Source organism: Gracilinanus agilis, chromosome 3, assembly GCF_016433145.1.
Source record: "Gracilinanus agilis isolate LMUSP501 chromosome 3, AgileGrace, whole genome shotgun sequence".
In the NCBI taxonomy this organism is placed as follows: domain Eukaryota; kingdom Metazoa; phylum Chordata; class Mammalia; order Didelphimorphia; family Didelphidae; genus Gracilinanus; species Gracilinanus agilis.
The window spans coordinates 476,080,370-476,098,550 of NC_058132.1; the positions used below are offsets into that span (position 1 = coordinate 476,080,370).

Consider the following 18,181-nt stretch of genomic DNA (forward strand, 5'->3'; position numbering starts at 1 on the left):
ACCTACAGAATTCAATCTGTATTTAATGAGGGGTCCATAACAACCCTAATTTCAGGGAGTCATTGAACTTCAATGGGAGAAAAAATGGCATTTTTATTTTTGATAATTTCTATGTTCTGGGTTGGGCTTGTCTCAAACAATTCTTCTGGTAGTACAGGTTTGATATTGGAACAAAGTTAGACTTCCATAGGTCATTCAACAGTTAACTGAAAGATATTTACTTAGCCACATCAGAAGGAATATCCAACAAGAAACACTGAGAATCCCTTTAATGATTCAGAGTTGATTCAGCTGAGCAAAACTCTCATTGGGACCTCCTAGTTAGGCATCTGAGTTCCTCTTGGCTTCCTTCTTGGTGATGAGTAAGTTAAAATAGTCTGAATTTTTAGTCCCTTAAGACAACCAGGTCACAAGAAAGGTTTCAATTACTATTTTGTCCCCTAAACTCTTACCTTCTCTCTTAAAATCATTACCATGTACTGGTTCTAAGGCAAAAGAATGGTGAGGGCTAGGCAATGAGGTTTAAAAAAAATTGCCCAGAGACAGATAGCTAGGAAGTGTTTGAGGCACTGAATCCAGAACCTCCCTTTCTAAGAGGTCCTGTTCTCAATCCACTGAGCCACACCTCGCTGCCCCCTCAAAGATCTGTAAAGGAAATAATTACCCTAACTTATATGAAGGGAAGGATTAAAATATTGCTCTTCTCACACCCTAACTGAAATTCAGCATTTCTTTCAATTATTTAAGAATATTATCATGAGAGGAATCCATAGGTTTTACCATACTGTCACCGGGCTCCATTAAACACCAAAGGTTATACTAGATGATTTCAAAAGCCAGTCTTTACTCTGGTATTCTCTAAGTTAGGGATTTAAAAAATAAATGAGTGAAATGTTTTCGCTTTGAATAGCTTCAATAGCTTTGAAAATAATATGTTAATAGATGCTGATTGTAATACATATATGCATTTTAAAGTATATGTACATGTATGTATTATATGTATGCTACATATGCATATATGCATGTATATATGTATGTGTAAGTTATACATACATATACACATTTTAAAAGCAAGCTCTCCTGATAGAGGATTGTAGTTTCACAGATAATTCTCTTTTTCAATTCTACTTTATATATATGAGAATTCTCTTTTGGGCATTCATGAAATTCATTATTAAAAATTAGTTGTAAAATGAGGATGTTAGATTAATTCTTTTTATTTTTTCTTTATTTTATTCCAATAATAAATTTACACATAAGTTTTCCATGGTTACATGATTCATGTTGTCTCCCTCTCCTTTCCCCTCTCTCCTCCCAGAGTTACCAAGCAGTTCCACTGGGTTACACATGTATAATCAACCCAAACCTTTTTCCATAGTATTCATTTTGTGAGAGTGGATGTCAGATGAATTCTTAAGAGATTTCTGAAAGAGACTATAAAAGGACCCTAGTTGACACAGTGGATGGAGGACTAGATGTGGAGATAGGAAAATCAGGACTAAAATCCAACCTCAGATGCTTACTACTATATGACCTTAAAGGTCTCTTAACCTTTGTCTGCCTTAATTTCCCTATATGTAAAATGGGGATAATAATAGCACTTACCTCCTAGGGTGGTTGTAAGAATAAGATAATATTTATAAAGCACATTGCAAACCATAAAGTGCTATATAAATGCTAGATATCAGTATTATTACCCAACAATAATAACAGCAATTCCTGCAATTCTTATTACTGAAAAGCTTCATGAATTTGTGGATGAGAAGTTGGCCTCACGTTCAAGCAAACCTGAGTTCAAGTCCTTTGATGTCTTAGGGCTCCAGGCAACTTTCTTAATAACTATCAATACTGATGTCAGTATGAACAGCAAGAGACATTTGCTCACTGGGATTTCACAATAGCAATAAAAATCTAATTGCTTATTAGATGAGAATTATAATACTTAGACAGCCAAGATGTTTGACTCTTGACTCCAAATCAAACACTTTTTAAAATGTGTAACATGTCTAAAATCTTAAAGCATTGTTTAGTCAGGGCTTTGCTTTTTTTTTTTTTCCTTTAAACTAGACTAAAGCTTTTATTGCTATAGTAAAATCCCAGTGAGGATAACCACCCCCCTACTAATTCAGAACTCTTCTTCAGGTTATCAGGGGTCTTAGATAGTTGCCTGGAGTCCTGAGATATCAAAGCTATGACTTAAACCCATGTCTTTTAAAATTAGGCCAGCTCCCTACATGCATGATAGGTGATTTTATCTTATAGCTAGTTGGTGCTGTTGTTACTATTATATATTTTCTGGCAGAGTAGGACCAAAAACATTAAAGTACCCTAGATTGGTAGGGTCATAGTTTAATAGATTTAGACTCAGGTAATAATGGCAATTCTCTTATTTTAGAAATCAGGAAAATGAGTCACAGAAAGTTACAAGTGGTTAATGGTTATTAATAATGTCAAAAAGAGGGCTAGATTTGGAATCAGAAAACCTAAGTTCATTCAAATCCTGACTCTGTTACTTATTGCCTTTGTGCCCTGGACAAATGATGTAACCTCTAAGTATCAGTTTGGTCATCTGCAAAATTAATGGGTTTTGCTAGGTGAGTGATGGCAAACCTATGGCACAGATGCCAAAGAAGGCACACAAGTCACTCTCTGTGGGCACGTAGCCACCCTCCCACCACCCCAGTTCATTACTAGAAAGACAAAGGGACTAAGGTAGAGCTGCTCTCTTCCCCCTTTCCATCACACCTGATAACCTTTTTTCACATTCTCTGCCCCTCCACATAGCAGTCCAATGGGAGTGCACAAGGGGGAAGGTAGGCAGTTCACAGGTTGCAGAGCTGGAGGAGAGTGGAGTGTTTGGGCCACTACTCCCCCTCTCTACATTTGCTGAGGACATTCCTCGCTTCACCTATTCCTTGTCCCAGAAGCCCAATAGGAACACTTCCTCCCTCCCCTGTGTGGGATAAAGGGGAGTTAGGATGCCCCTGACACTTAGGGGGAACTGGTACAGTCTCTGGGGGTAGGATGGGCACAGCACTCAGTCTGGGGGGTGGAGTAGGGACAGGACCCAGCACTCTATCTCTAAAAGGTTTACCACCACTGTGCTAGGTGACCTCAAAGATCCTTTCTAGTTCTAAATCTATAATATTTATATTACAAAACCCAAGTAATCATTAAGTGGTGACGACCCTGATGAAGCCCCAGGGCTTCCCAAAATAACCTTTAAAATACATAAGCTTCTTTTTTACATTTTAACATAGAAACCTCAGGTATTCCTTTCTAAGGTAGTCAAATAACCAGAGTCACAAATAAGATATATTTTTAAAAACTTGTGCAAGTACTACAAATAACCCTCTGGACAAGTGGAACAAAAGGTACTCTTAGGTAAGAAGAGTAGTAACAGGTTTTGGCCCACATAGGAGTGTGAGAAGAGGAAGGAGTCAGAAATGGGACACCAACTCCCAACTCTAACAAGCAGAAAATAGAGCCTGTTGCTGGGAAGGCTCCTGCACTCTCTGGACACACACATACCCCAGAGGAAAAAGCTACTTGGTAGCTTCCTATTTTAAATAATCACTCTTCATAATTAGGTGCTAAGACCAATTATTCTTTCCCATTTACATCTAAGAATTCAAGTTCCCAGAAGGGAAGAGTAGTGCACATGCAAACAAATGATAAGATGCTTCATGAGGGGTGGGAGGCAGAGGCAACTTGACATATGAAACTTGGAGGCAACATCCATGTCAAACATGTTTTTTCTTTTTTTTTTAAAAAATCTTTTTTGGGCTGCAGACCTAATAGTGGTATTGCTGGGTCAAAAGGTACACTCAAAGGTACCTTTGAGTATAGTTCTGAATTGTTCTCCAGAATGGATGAGTAGTCCTCTACTCTACCAACAGCATTAGTGTCTCAGTTTTCCCATTTCCCCATTTAACTTCTATAATTTTCTTTTTCTGTCCTGTTAGCCAACTGATAGTTGTGAGGTAGCCCCTCAGAGTTGTTTTAATTTGCATTTTTCTCTTTTTTTTTCTTTAAGGCAATGGGGGTTAAGTGACTTGCCCAGGATCACACAGCTAGGAAGTGTCTGAGACCAGATTTGAACCTAGGACCTCCCATCTCTAGGCCTGGCTCTCAATCCACTGAGCTACTGAGCTGCCCCACATTTTTCTAAACCATGGTGATTTAGAGATATTTTTTTATGTGACTATAGACTTCATAAACCCACCCCTTAATATTATATATAGGGTAGAAACAGAAGCTCTGCATAGTTATCAGAAGAGAAACTAGACTCTGAGGGGCAGCTAGGAAGTACAATGGATGGAGTGGCATGCCTGGAGTCTGCAGGACCTGGGTTCAAATTTGATCTCAAACACTTCTAGCAGTGTGACCCTGGGCAAAAAACTTTTTGCCTATCCCTTGCTGTTCTCCTGTTTTAGAACTGATACTAAGACAGAAGGTAAAGATTTAAAAATTAATAAAAAGTTTTCAAAAAGAAAGAAAGAAAGACCCTAGACCCTGACTCTCAAATCCTAAGATATCATCACTCTTTCAGCCAAGTTGTTGAAATTAGGCCTGTCTTTGGAGGAGCAGTATTTCAAAGCAGCAGCCCTTGTTCTCATTACTCAGGACGAAGATCTGGACAATGAATCACCCACCTTTAAATCTCAGTTTTTCTCAATCACATCTTAACCCCACAGTCATTCATTCCATTCTCAAACTTATTCTCATCACTGATCAGTAGGAAAGTTTTTGCAAACAGGAATGACAAGCTTTAAGGACAAAGAATAAAGGTGTCAATGGCAAGAGACAGACATTTCTGGAACAGAAAAGCCCTTCAGCTCCCATAGTCGTTTTGGCCAATTAAAGTCCTCACTCATCCTGACCACCCTTACAGAGAATTCCTACAAAGACAGTCCACCCCTGCTTCCTAAAGAGGAAGGCTCTCTTACCTCAGGCATCACACTGAGCTTAAAGTCTATAATGCCCGGGAGAGCAAAATGTCATGGAAATCTACAGACCCTAGAATATAATAATACAAAAGCAGCTAGGCACCGGGTAACCACAACAAGTTATGGCTCTAGCTCCCTTTCTTGGCCTTCTCTGTACTTGAAGCATTGCTCTCCCAAGACCATTTGCAAGTTTCTAGGCAGCCTAGCAGCTACACAGACTTCTTCAACAAAAGCAGCAATTCTGAGAGGCTCACAGAGGGGACCATAATCAGGCTTTCCTCTCCATCTGATAAAGGACAAAGTTTATGTCCAGCCATCCAGGGTTCTCCCCACTAAAGGTAATTAGATATAAAGCCTCTGCTCTTACTATCTTATTATTTACATATCCCCATATGTTGGGCATGTAGCCTAAAACCAGGGGACAAAAGTGTCAGAAATGGCCTTTTAAATTTCCTAGCCTAAAGCAAAGCCACAGATCAAGTGTAGTATATAACTCAATCACTTAATTTGAGAAAAGAGTATTTTGGTACATTGCTTTCTAAAAAATTTTTTATAATACAGAGAAAAAGTCATTCTAAAATACAATTGTGTAATAAATACACCAAGGTGCGGCTGAGTGGCTCAGTGGATTGAGATCCAGGCCAAGAGAATGGGAGGTTCTAGATTCATATCTGGCCTCAGACACATCCTAGCTGTGTGACCTTGGGCAAGTCACTTAGCCCCCTTTGCCTAGTCCTTACTGATCTTTTCCCTTGAACCAATATACAGTATTGATTCTAAAATGGAAGGTAAGAGTTTTAAAAAATAAACACAGCCAAGGCTCTCAAGCTTCATGAGGGCATATTCTGAGTATCACTTCCTTTGTAACATCAGTACTATACTTTGTAATAATACTTCATAAGTAATACTTTGTAAGCAATAATTTATAAGCAGTATTTTGTAACAGTAATCATACAATTCCTGAAAGATAAGAAAAAATGTTTTTCAAAAAGAAACCAAGGGGGCAGCTGGGTAGCTCAGTGGATGAGAGCCAGGCCTAGAGACAGGAGGTCCTAGGTTCAAATCTGGTCTCAGACACTTCCCAGCTGTGTGATCCTGGGCAAGTCACTTGACCCCCATTGCCTACTCTTACCACTCTTCCACCTAACAGCCAATACACAGTATTGACTCCAAGATGGAAGGGAAGGGTTTAAAAAAAAAAATCAAACATCATGAGGTCAGCTGATTCAGCTGCCTACTCTAACTCACTTGAGATCTAGTCTCACATGCTGAACTGACATTCCTTTAGAATTCTGCTCCTAAATAAGCTTTGATAAACTATCTCCTACACAAAATATTGGATAATCACATTATATATACACCTAGATTCATCCTTTATCAGGAAGATGTATATTCCGTTTGGTCCTACATGACTTTTATTTAGGTTCTGTGACTAATCTCAACAAAAGTGTGTCCTTTCATTTGTTTTAATTAACCAATATTCTCCATATCATTTACTTGGGTTTGGGAATACAATTCATCCTTCCCATAGGTGATATTAAAATATTTTATTTCTTCAAGATGCAGCTCAAGTCCTATATATCCCAATAAGCCCAGCTGGGTATAGTGCTGTACTTGGATTGAAGAAGACTCATCTTCATGAGTTCAAATCTGAACATACTAGTTGTGTGACGGACAAGTCACTTAACCTTGTTTGTCTCAATTCCTCATTTATAAAATGAGCTGGAGAAGGAAATGGCAAACCACTCTAGTATATTTGCAAAGAAAACCTCAAATGGGATCATGGAGCATTGAGCACAACTGAACAGCAACAAGAAGTAACTGTGTGTTTTTTTGCATTTTTCATCTTTCACTTTGCATCCATTCATATTTCTTCTCATGCTTCTCTTTAGTGTTCATATTAATCAGAAACAGTAAGACACAGTGTATGTTGACCTCAACATCATGATGTCATTTTGGTCCTCTTTGAGTATGAAGAAAGATGAAGACCATTAATTAGGAAACAAAGGAGATATATATACACCATCCTTAACATACTTTGTATCAAGTGTTAATCTTATAATTTTCTGAGCTATTCTTTGTAATAGAATTGTTGGTTTAAAAAAAATTAAGGACATTTGACTTCCTGGTTAAGATGGCGGCAGAGTAAAAAGCAGCTGCTTAACCTCTCCTAACCAAAACATACAGGACTCCTCAAGAAGACATAAAAACAAATCCAGAGGAACAAAGGGACCCCACAAAAGGGTGCAGCATTGGAGGTATGTGGAATCGGGACATTTCTATGCTATAAAGGGGTGAAACAGCTCTTACTAAAACACAAGCTGCGCAACCCCCTCCCTTAACCCACACCACCTACAGTGACAAAGCCAGCCCACAAGAGTTAGAGCAAGTTTGGGGCACAGATTAAGTCCTTGACACCTACCTGGGGTCACCAGGGCCTGCTCCTGAGAGCAGCAAGACTTAAGAACCCAAGAGGCTAAAGAACGCCCGTGGACTTTGAGCGCACACCCTAAGCGCAGGCACAAGTGCGGGCGCGGACACAAACCCAGACACAAATCCTGAGCACAGGTGAGGACTTGGATCTTGAGCGCAGGCGTGGACCTTGAGTGGGGACCCAGTGCAAAAGGGGTTCACAACTGTGGAAGCAACACCCTGAGACTGTTAAAGGAGCCTCAGGCAGAGGAACAACTAAGGGGACCACCAGGAGGCTTGACCCTGAGAACAACTGAGACCTCAGGAACCTAAAGAGCGCAGAGAGACCCTGAGTGTGAGGATAAACTTGAGAGGGCACAGGGCTAACAATGGCAAGCCAGAGACAAGAACCCCAAAAGAGAAAGGTCATCAAGAAGAACTCTGTAACACTTGACAACTTTTACACAGATAAAATACAGACAAAAGAGTAATCAGCAGAGGAGAACAAACAAGTAATCATATCCAAATCTTCCCAAAATAATGAAAACTGGCCTCAAGCTATTGAAGTGTTCAAATCTGAGATGATGAGAAAGATGAAAGAGATTTGGCGAGAGAAGTGGGAAATAGCTCAAAAGAAAATAAAGAGGTTAGAAGACAGAAACTCCCAATTGGAGAAAGATGCCCCAAAATCAAACGAAATGGTAAGCAAATTGGAAACCAAAATCTGGCAAGAAAATAACAGTTTAAAAGGCAGAATTTCACAATTAGAAAGTGAAGTAAGTAAATTGAAGACCAGAAATGACCAAATTGAAAAGGAAAACCAAAAGATTATAGCTGAAAACCAGTCCCTAAAGGCTAGAACTGAGCAATTAGAAGCTAATGATCTCTCAAGACAGCAAGAACAAATAAAACAAAGTCAAAAGATTGATAAAATAGAAGGAAACATGAAATATCTGAATGAGAAAGTGACAGACCAAGAAAACTGGTCTAGAAGAGACAATCTGAGAATCATTGGTCTTCCTGAAAAAGCAGAAATTAATTTAATTTGAACTCCATACTAAAAGAAATTATTCAGCAAAACTGCCTGAAGTTCTACAAGAGGGCAATATAGACATTGAAAGGATCCATAGATCACCCTCTACACTAGACCCAGAAAAGACAACCCCCAGGAATATAATAGCCAAATTCAAGAGCTTCCAAGTAAAAGAAAAAATTTACAAGAAGCCAGAAAGAGACAATTCAAATATCAAGGAGCAACAATCAGGATAACACAGGATCTGGCAGCCTCCACACTAAAAGACCGCAAGGCGTGGAATATGATGTTCAGAAAGGCAAGAGAACTGGGTCTACAACCAAGGATCACCTACGCATCCAACCCTACTGAGAAAGTCAGAAGGGAAAAACCAAGGGGAGCAGAGGAGAGGGGAGGTCAAAAAAGGGAGGGGAGGAAAGGTGGGAGGGAATTCATTAGGCCTTTCCTAAAAATAATAAACAGTATATACCTAAAACCATCAACAAGCATCATATTCAATCGGGATAAATTAGAAGCATTTCCAATAAGATCAGGAGTGAAACAAGGATGCCCATTATCTCCTCTGTTATTTAACATCGTACTAGAAACATTACCAGTAGCAATTAGAGAAGAAAAAGAAATTGAAGGTATCAAAATAGGCAATGAGGAGACTAAGCTATCACTCTTTGCAGATGATATGATGGTCTACTTAAAAAATCCTAGAGAATCAACTAAGAAGCTTGTAGAAATAATTAACAACTTTAGCAAAGTTGCAGGATACAAAATAAATGCACATAAATCATCAGCATTTCTATATATTTCCAACACATCAGAGCAGCAAGACGTAGAAAGAGAAACAGCATTTAAAATCACCCTAGACAATATAAAATACTTAGGAATCTATCTACCAAAACAAACACAGGAATTATACGAAAACCACTACAAAACACTTTCCAAACAATTAAAACTAGATCTAAAGAATTGGAAAAATATTGATTGCTCAATTTTCAGATAAAGAACTCAAAAGTATCAATAAGCACATGAGAAAGTGTTCTAAATCTCTAATAATTAGAGAAATGCAAATCAAAACAACTCTGAGGTACCACCTCACACCTAGCAGATTGGCTAAAATGATAGAAGGGGAGAGTAATGAATGTTGGAGGGGATGTGGCAAAATTGGGACATTAATGCATTGCTGGTGGAGTTGTGAACTGATCCAAACATTCTGGCTGGCAATTTGGAACTATGCTCAAAGGGCTATAAAAGAATGCCTGCCCTTTGATCCAGCCATACCATTGTTGGGTTTGTACCCCAAAGAGATCATAGATAAACAGACTTGTACAAAAATATTTATAGCTGCTCTTTTTGTGGTGGCAAAAAAACTGGAAAATGAAGGTATGTTCTTCAATTGGGGAATGGCTAAACAAATTGTGGTATATGCTGGTGATGGAATACTACTGTGCTAAAAGGAATAATAAACTGGAGGAATTCCATGTGAACTGGAAATACCTCCAGGAATTGGAGCAGAGCCAGAAGAACATTGTACACAAAGACCAATACAGTGTGGTAAAATAGAATGTAATGGACTTCTGTACCAGCAGCAATGCAATGACCCAGGACAGTTCTGAGGGATTTATGGAAAAGAACGCTACCCACATTCAGAGGAAGAACTACAGGAGTGGAAACAGAAGAAAAACAACTGCTTGAACACACAGGTTGAGGCAGACATTATTGGGGATGTAGACTTGAAACTACCACACCAATGCAACTATCAACAATTTGGAAATAGGTCTTGATCAATGACACGTTAAAACCAGTGGAAATACACATCTGCCATGGCGGGAGGCGGAAGTCAAGGGGTAAAGGGGAAAGTAAGAGCATGAATTATGTAACCATGTTAACTTTTCAAAAAAAAATATTAATAAAATTCTGCAAAAAAAAAATAAGGCCCAAGGATTAGGTACCAACATTGTATTAAATTTCTCTACCACATCTTATTTAAACTTTTAAATCATATAGTCCAATTCTCCCTTAATAAACTAGGGCTAGTCCATCTCCCAATAGATAAATGGGCAAGGGACATGAATAGGCAATTTTCAGATAAAGAAATCAAAACTATCAATAAATACATGAGAAAAGTGTTCTAAATCTCTAAAAATTAGAAAAATGCAAATCAAACAACTCTGAAGTATCACCTCACACCTAGCAGATTGACTAAAATGAAAGCAGGGGAGAGTAATGAATGTTGGAGGAGATGTGGCAAAATTAGGACATTAATGCATTGCTGGTGAAGTTGTAAATTGATCCAACCATTCTGGATGGCAATTTGGAACTATGTTTAAAGGGCTTTAAAAGATGATCTGCCTTTTGATCCAGCCATAGCACTGCTTGATTTATAGCCCAAGGAGATAATAAGGAAAAAGACTTGTACAGAAAATATTTATAGTTCTGCTCTTTGTGGTGGAAAAAAAATTGGGAAATGAGAGAATGTCCTTCAATTGGGGAATGGCTGAACAAACTGGGGTATCTGTTGGTGATGGAATACTACTGTGCTCAAAGGAATAAAAAAACTGGAGGAATTCCATGTGAACTTGAATGACCTCCAGGAATTGATGCAGAGTTAAAGGAGCAGATCCAAGAGAACATTGTACACAGAGACAGATACACTGTGGTACAATCGAACATAACGGACTTTTCTATTAGCAGCAATGCAAGAATCCAGAGTAAGGCTGAGGGACTTATGAGAAAGAAAACTAGCCACACTCAGAGGAAGAACTGTGGGAGGAGAAACACGGAAGAAAAACAACTGCTTGAACACATGGGCTGATGGGGATATTATTGGGGATGTAGACACTAAACAATAACTCTAGTCCAACTATCAATAATATGGAATTAGTTCTTAATGATACATGTAAAACCCAATGGAATTGTGTGTCAGCAAAGAGAGGTTAAGGGGATTTGGGGGAGAGGGAATGAACATGAAATACGTAACTATGGGGAAATATTCAAAATTAAAAATAAAAAAAAAAGAAACTAAGGACTAGAGAGGTAAAAGTTGCATAGTGACATCGAGTTAACAGAAGAAGTATACCCTGGAACTCATCTTCCTTAATTATTATAGTGTCCTTTCTATTACAATATGATGCCCTCTATTTCCTAGAGGAAACCGTAGTACAGTAGATAAAAAGCATTAGGCCTAAAGACAGAAAGACCTAAGTTCAAATCTAGCCCCAGACCCTTACTAGTTGTCTGATGGTCACATCATGCCTCAGTTGCCTTAACTGTAAAATTGCAAAGTTGTTGTGGGGAGCAAATAAGATATTTGTACAAGTTTCTGGAACACTGTAGGCACTATATAAAATATAAAGGTACACTTGATTTGGAGGAAGAAGATTTAGATTCAAATTCACTTACTATGTGACACTGAACAAATTATTTAAATTCTAAGTCACCGTTTCTTTAACTATAAATAAGATTACTGGATTTGATGGATCTGAGGTGTTTTCTAATTTTAAATCTACAATTCCATGAGCAACACAAATAATGTCACTATTATTATTTATGCTTACATAGGACTTATCTGAAAATTATATAGCCCCATTTTACTGCGAAAAACTGAGGCTGGGAAATTAAGCAAACCACATAGATTGTAACTGTGAGAATAAACTCAAACCTAAGTTTCCTGACTTCACATGTTACACTTTTTCTCAAAATAAGAAATCACTTCTATCAACATCTCTAGGATCAGTCACCCTTCTCTCCATTCACACTACCATCATGCTTTTTCAGATGTCCTTTTCTCCACTCATTGGGCTTCCACCTAATGATTCAATTCCTCTTTATTTCTTGCCTGGAATATAATAATAGATTACTAATTGGTCTCCCAAGCTAAAGTCTCCCTCTGTCTCCAGTCCAGTTTCCACCTAACTGCTAGTGATAGTCCTATAGTACAGGTTTAATCATGTCTCTCTCCTGCTTAATAAATTCCACTGGCTCTCTATTGCCTCTAGAATAAAGTTCAAACTCTTCTTTGTATCACATTTCTCCTTTATACAATCTTTAGTATCTGGTCAAACTTGCTTTCTTGCTATTCTTTACACTTTCTATTCTTTACACTTTACATTTTCATTTCCTTTACATGGGCTGCCTGCTATGCCAGGAATGCACACCTTCTTAAAATCTCTAGCTTCCTCCAAAGCTAAACATAAGCCTTATTTACGATACAAGTCTTTCCATCATCATCCCAGCAGCTAGTTCCCCAAAACCTTATATTTACTTTTTACATACATACATACATACATACAAATATATGTATATGTTACACACACACACACAGAATTATATCCCCTTCCCTTTAGAATTTAAGCTTCTTGAAGGAGAAGGACTGTTTCCTGTTTATCTTTTTATCCCCATTGTCTAGAATAATGCCACAGTCAGTGCTTACAAATGTTTTTTCATTGATTGGACCACAAACATTTTGAATAGTAAATATTCAGTTGTTGTCATAGTCGAAAAGTTATATTATTTATGCCATTTACCCTAAAAGAAAGTGTTGATAAATTTGTTGTTTGTAAGAAATAATATCATTGTCATTTTAACACATATTTATATACCTCTTTAAAATTTAAGAAATGTTTTGTATTCATTATCCCATTTAGATTTTATGGTAACCTTGGAGACAAGAAAAAGCATTATTATTTCCATTTTCCAAATGATGAAAAATGTTCAGAGGTTAAATGACTTGCTCATGGTGTCAGAGGCAGGTTAGAATACAAGTCCTCATAATTTCCTGTCTACCATTCTATACATTACAAATACATTTTGATAATTTCATTACAATGTAATCTTTTTGTAATTGATACACTGTTCAGATTCTTCTCTATACATTTTGGCTAACAGCAATACAATTACCCTAATGACAACTCAAAATGAAATAATAAAAATGGCACTACTTTAGTATGAGATTAGTTTGGGTTATTTTGGTTAAGTAGAATTTCTTCTAACTACAAGATTCCATCCCAACTTTTTTTAAAACCCTTTCTTTCTGACTTAGAATCCATACTACATATCAGCTACAGGGCAGAAAAGTGGTAAGGGCCAAGCAACTAAGGTTAAGTGATTTGCCCAGGGTCATAGAGCTAGAAAATGTTTGAGGCCAAATTTGAACCCAGAACTTCCTATCTCCAGGCCTATTGCTTTTTCCCCTGAGCTACCTACCTGCTGCTCATCTCAACTTTAGTGACTTTTCCTCTAGTCTAAGGTTAGCCTATTTTTTAGTAAGCATCCCCAAAATGACATGTGCTCTGTACTTCAAAGGAATAAGGATTAATCAGCTAATTCTTTAAGACTTAAGTCAATTCAACAGCTATACCAAAAGGCCATTTCTTTCAAGAGAGTCTGTAATTGAAGGGAGTTGAGATAGCAGAAGTCTTAATTTAACTGAAAAAGGAAAAGAGAAGGTATGCTTCCTAGATAATATATATGCTTTTCAATTGGGCAACCATGGGGATTGATGCAAGTGAGTGACACTGAGTGTTCCTAAGGCACACCCAAAAACTGGCAAGTCATCCCCAATTTAAGCTTAGATACTACTTTACTGTTATGATTTCCATGAATAACATTACAGAATATCACCTAGTGTAGGGTTTGGAATCTTAAACATTTCCTTCTAAGAGATGATGTGTATACGCATCATCCTTGTTTCATTTAAAGGCTTCTTCAAGTTTTATTATTTATTTCATCCAAAAAAAAACTTTTGCAAATCCTTTAAGTATATAATAATCCCTATATTTAATCAAGAAAGTTGTAGATCATTTATTTTGTGTTTGAATAATGTCTAATAAAATAATTTGGCATCTAGTCTCCAACTTCATCAAATCAGTCAATAAGTGGGACCAAAAACACTAAAAGGAGTTAGTAAGAGTCTAGAAAATTATTAGGATCATAGACAAAGAACAAGAACAGAATTTAGAGACCACCTAGCCCAATCTCCTCATTTTAAAAATGAGAAAACTGAGGCCTAGAAAGTAGGAGTAAATATCAGAGCAAAGATTTGAACCTGGGTCTCATAGATAGGGCTCTGTACTCTTTGTACCATTACACTTTGCAGCATATCTCTTACTTTACCTACAAATCATAAGGAAACTTAAAATTGTTAAAAATTAATTGAAAATCTCTATAATTAGAAGCATCAATTTTCCAAAAGTCTGAGATGTTACCTTCAAAAAATGTATAATGTGGAAAATAATTTTATAAAAAAATAATCAATTTTTTAAAGTTATAAAAGTGCACTTATTCTGAGAAAATCCTGTCATAGTTCATATAAATTCTGCATTGCATAAAGCAATAACTGGGCACATTTAACTTAATTCCTCTAAACGACAGCCCTAAACTAGACATTTTGATCTTTACATGAGAGAAAAAGTGCTCTACCCAAGAAGAATACAAATATTAAAATATATTTCCATGATGAAGAACTTGTGAAGAAATTAAACTCAGAAGGGAGAAGAAAAGAAATGAACCACATTAGTTAAACTATGAATTTTTACAAGTCATACAAGTGATGTTAATAGTTTAGAGGAAATTTTTTGGTGAGTACAATATTTTAAAATCTTGTCTTCATTTTAAAAACTGAAATCACATTTTTGCCATCACACATTCATATTTTTCTAGCTTTTTCTGACACAAAACAGATACTATTGGAAGAAAATATTAAAAACATGACCGAACTTAATTGTGAACTTTATTAAAGTAAGGAAAACATGCAAGAGGGGCCTCATGTTGTTTAATTAATTTCTATTTAGCTAACAGATGTTCTTAAATTGTGTGTGGTCTAGACCAAATGACACATCATAGAAATTAGGTCACAAGTTTAATAATGATCAATTAGTGACCATGGATTAACCACTTAAAATTCCAATTTGCAGAAGTTTTTCTGATTTTGCAACCAGCACTCTGCTGGTTAATGTTTAACTGGATCTCTCTGTTCCGAGGAAACAACATGCTTTTAAGTTTAACTGACATTATTATTCTCACTACCTTAGGTCTAGACAACAATAAAGATAACAATAATAAATGAAAAATAGCAATAAATCAAGTTCTGATTTGTAGGTTTGCTGATTTCTGAACTTTATTTTAAGCAGGTTCCAAAACAAAACCGTCTCTTGGCTACCACCCACACACTAACAAAGATTCATACTTACAAATAGTCTACAACCCCCACCTCTTACTACCAAAAAAACCCCAAAACCTTTTATTACTGTTGCCATGAGACTCACTGTAGCAAAACTAGGAAATCTTAAAAAAAAAAAAAAAAGATTCCATTAATGAAAATCTATATTCTGTTCCTTTTTGTTATCCTGGACCATTTGATTCCATATTCCCAGAATCTAAAACTTTGAACAGTACTTACTAGTAGTAAGTACTATTAGTACCAAAATAAAATTGCATTAATAGTGAAATAGACTTGCATGAGGTAGTCTGAAACCCTACTTGCCATTTATAAGTGTTATGGAAGATGATGTTTCCTATTTTTAAAAAATTAGAAAATATTTTGGGGCACAATGCTCATCGTAACTTGGGAATTCCCTGAATCTTGGCTCATCTCTAAATTTTAGGAGAGATAAGGCTCTAAGGAGTTCAAAATATTTTGCAGTTGACTTTGTTCCTTATATACAGTTCCTTATATACAGTTTCTATTTACATCTACAGACACCACTACTCACTACAGACTCAAATATCTGTGCCCTGGTGTAATTTATTTTGGGGCACATGGAAAGGATTCAATAGTTCAACAATAACATATACCACCATATATATGAAACAAGAGAGAGGACATTAAGTAGATATTACACTTTACTATCTGACAATCTTCTATTTTATTTAACTACCCAAAGCTGAAAAGAAAGGGGGAAATAAAGGTAGGGCTGGAAACTACCAAGAAAATCCTAAAGTTTTTGTGAATCTATCACCATCTCTCTCCTTTTTTTCCCCCCAGTCTCCATAAATTTTAAAACACCCAACCTACTACTTTCTACTAAAAAGAAAAGGCACACAAAATGAGTACCTCATATTCTGTGAACTGTTTTAAAAAGGCTAAATACATGGTACCAGACACAGATCCTCAATGTTTAAATGTCACATTACTGGCATTCCAATGAGAAACTTCTGAAAATTCTCTAGACCTTCTCCAAAGATTTACCTTTATTCAGCAGACAGACACATAGTTTAAAGAAATTTACAAGCCATCTAGATTTCTAAAAATACTACTTGGAAGTATAAACTACTTCCAAAAAGACAGAGGAATAATTGTGAAACTATCACTAACTGCATATGCCTGTCTGTCTGTCTTCTCCCCCATACTTGGATATATGAATATATAAATATGCATGCCATATATGTTCTATGTATTCATATATATTACATATATGCCTAAGCTACCTTTAAAAAAAACCACAACATTACTTGTTATTTCCACTTCTCAAAAAACTAGCCACCAATTCTGTATGCCTCATCCACATAATTAAGGACCATCTTTGGATAACTAAAAGCTGAATTATTAATATTGCTATAGAGCTCTCTATTCTTTAATGCATTTCCTTGATGCAAACATATTAAACGTGTTCCCCCAGCATTCTGGAAGAAAAATATAGTCCTCGTATTGAAAAGACATCCACTCTCCTTTTACAGTCTCAAGTTTTTGCTAGTGAAAAACAAACCAGCTCTGACCAGTGGCCAGTGGTCTGCTAGTTCCTTTAATAACTTCATATGCAACCAATAAAGATTTACCAGACCTTTGCTAATTACTTTGCCGCTAAACAGGCCACCCAGGCATTTTCACCTAGCGGTAAGTTGCAACTTGCCCTCTGCGAAATAGCAAAACTCAGTGAGTACAGATTGTGTGCGAGAGGCTTGCAAAACCACATAAGGCAAACAATTTTTCCAACAGTCCAAAAGAAGAAAAAAATGCTGACGTTTCCTACTATGATTTATTTAATAATGGAGAAAAAAACGGGCCTGACTTCTCTTCTCTTTCTAGATTGCTCACGGAACTTAAAGTAGAGCCTCACTGATTTATGATCTCCCTTCCCCCAAATGGGATCAGAGGCTCAGCTCCAGCTTTTTCGGATCCCTTGGGCCACGCCGCAGGAAGGATCACGCCTCCTCCCCTTCACCCCCCAATCCCAACTGTACAGGCCTTCCCAGGTCTACCAAAGAACCTCTTAGCAAAAGAATTGCTTTGAGAGAATTCCCCAAAAGAAGAACTGATTGCCCAAGCTCCTCATCTTTAAATCCCATCCCGGCAGAAGTTGGGGCAAGCAGAGCTTCTAACCTCGAGCTGGAGCCAGAGAGCAGACGAGAAGGACGAGTAGAAGGGGCACTCCGGGCCAGCGCCCCATGGTCCTCTTGCTCTGGAAAGTTCACTTAAGTCCTCAGAAGTTTGACAAAGTTGATGTCAGAGGGCTTACTGGCTTCTTTAGTCTCCTCTGGACTCAGGGGGCCTATAGAAGAAGAGGGAGATGATCCTCCTCCAGAGAGCAAGGGGACAAGGGTGGGGTAGGGAGGGGCACAGGGTGCTGAAGATGACAACAGCAAGCAAGTCAGTTAAATTTCTAGCCTGCCAGCCAAGGGGCGCGGCACTCCTCTTGGTATTTGTAAAGCTCCCGCCCAGCTGGGGAGAAGACCCACCCATTCCGCTTCACTAGCCAATCAGAACCCCACAAGGGGCGCAGAAGTGGGGTGGCCCTGGAAGCTGCTGGCCCTAAGCCTAGAGCCGCGCCCTGAAAGGGGCCGCCTCTGCTGCAGTGTG

At 37.6% G+C, this 18,181-nt stretch overlaps 1 protein-coding gene across 2 annotated transcripts in view; it reads right to left on the reverse strand.

Annotated features, from left to right (window-relative positions):
• The window catches only part of CD99 (CD99 molecule (Xg blood group)), a 72,582-nt gene extending 54,601 nt beyond the window's left edge, over nt 1–17,981 (reverse strand). For both annotated transcript variants that reach the window (XM_044670393.1, XM_044670394.1), the window contains exon 1: nt 17,705–17,981. In XM_044670393.1, coding sequence (XP_044526328.1) covers nt 17,705–17,771 — 67 coding nt within the window. In that variant the 5' untranslated portion in view covers nt 17,772–17,981. The remainder of the gene's footprint in view (nt 1–17,704) is intronic.
• Between the last annotated feature and the right edge of the window lie 200 nt (nt 17,982–18,181).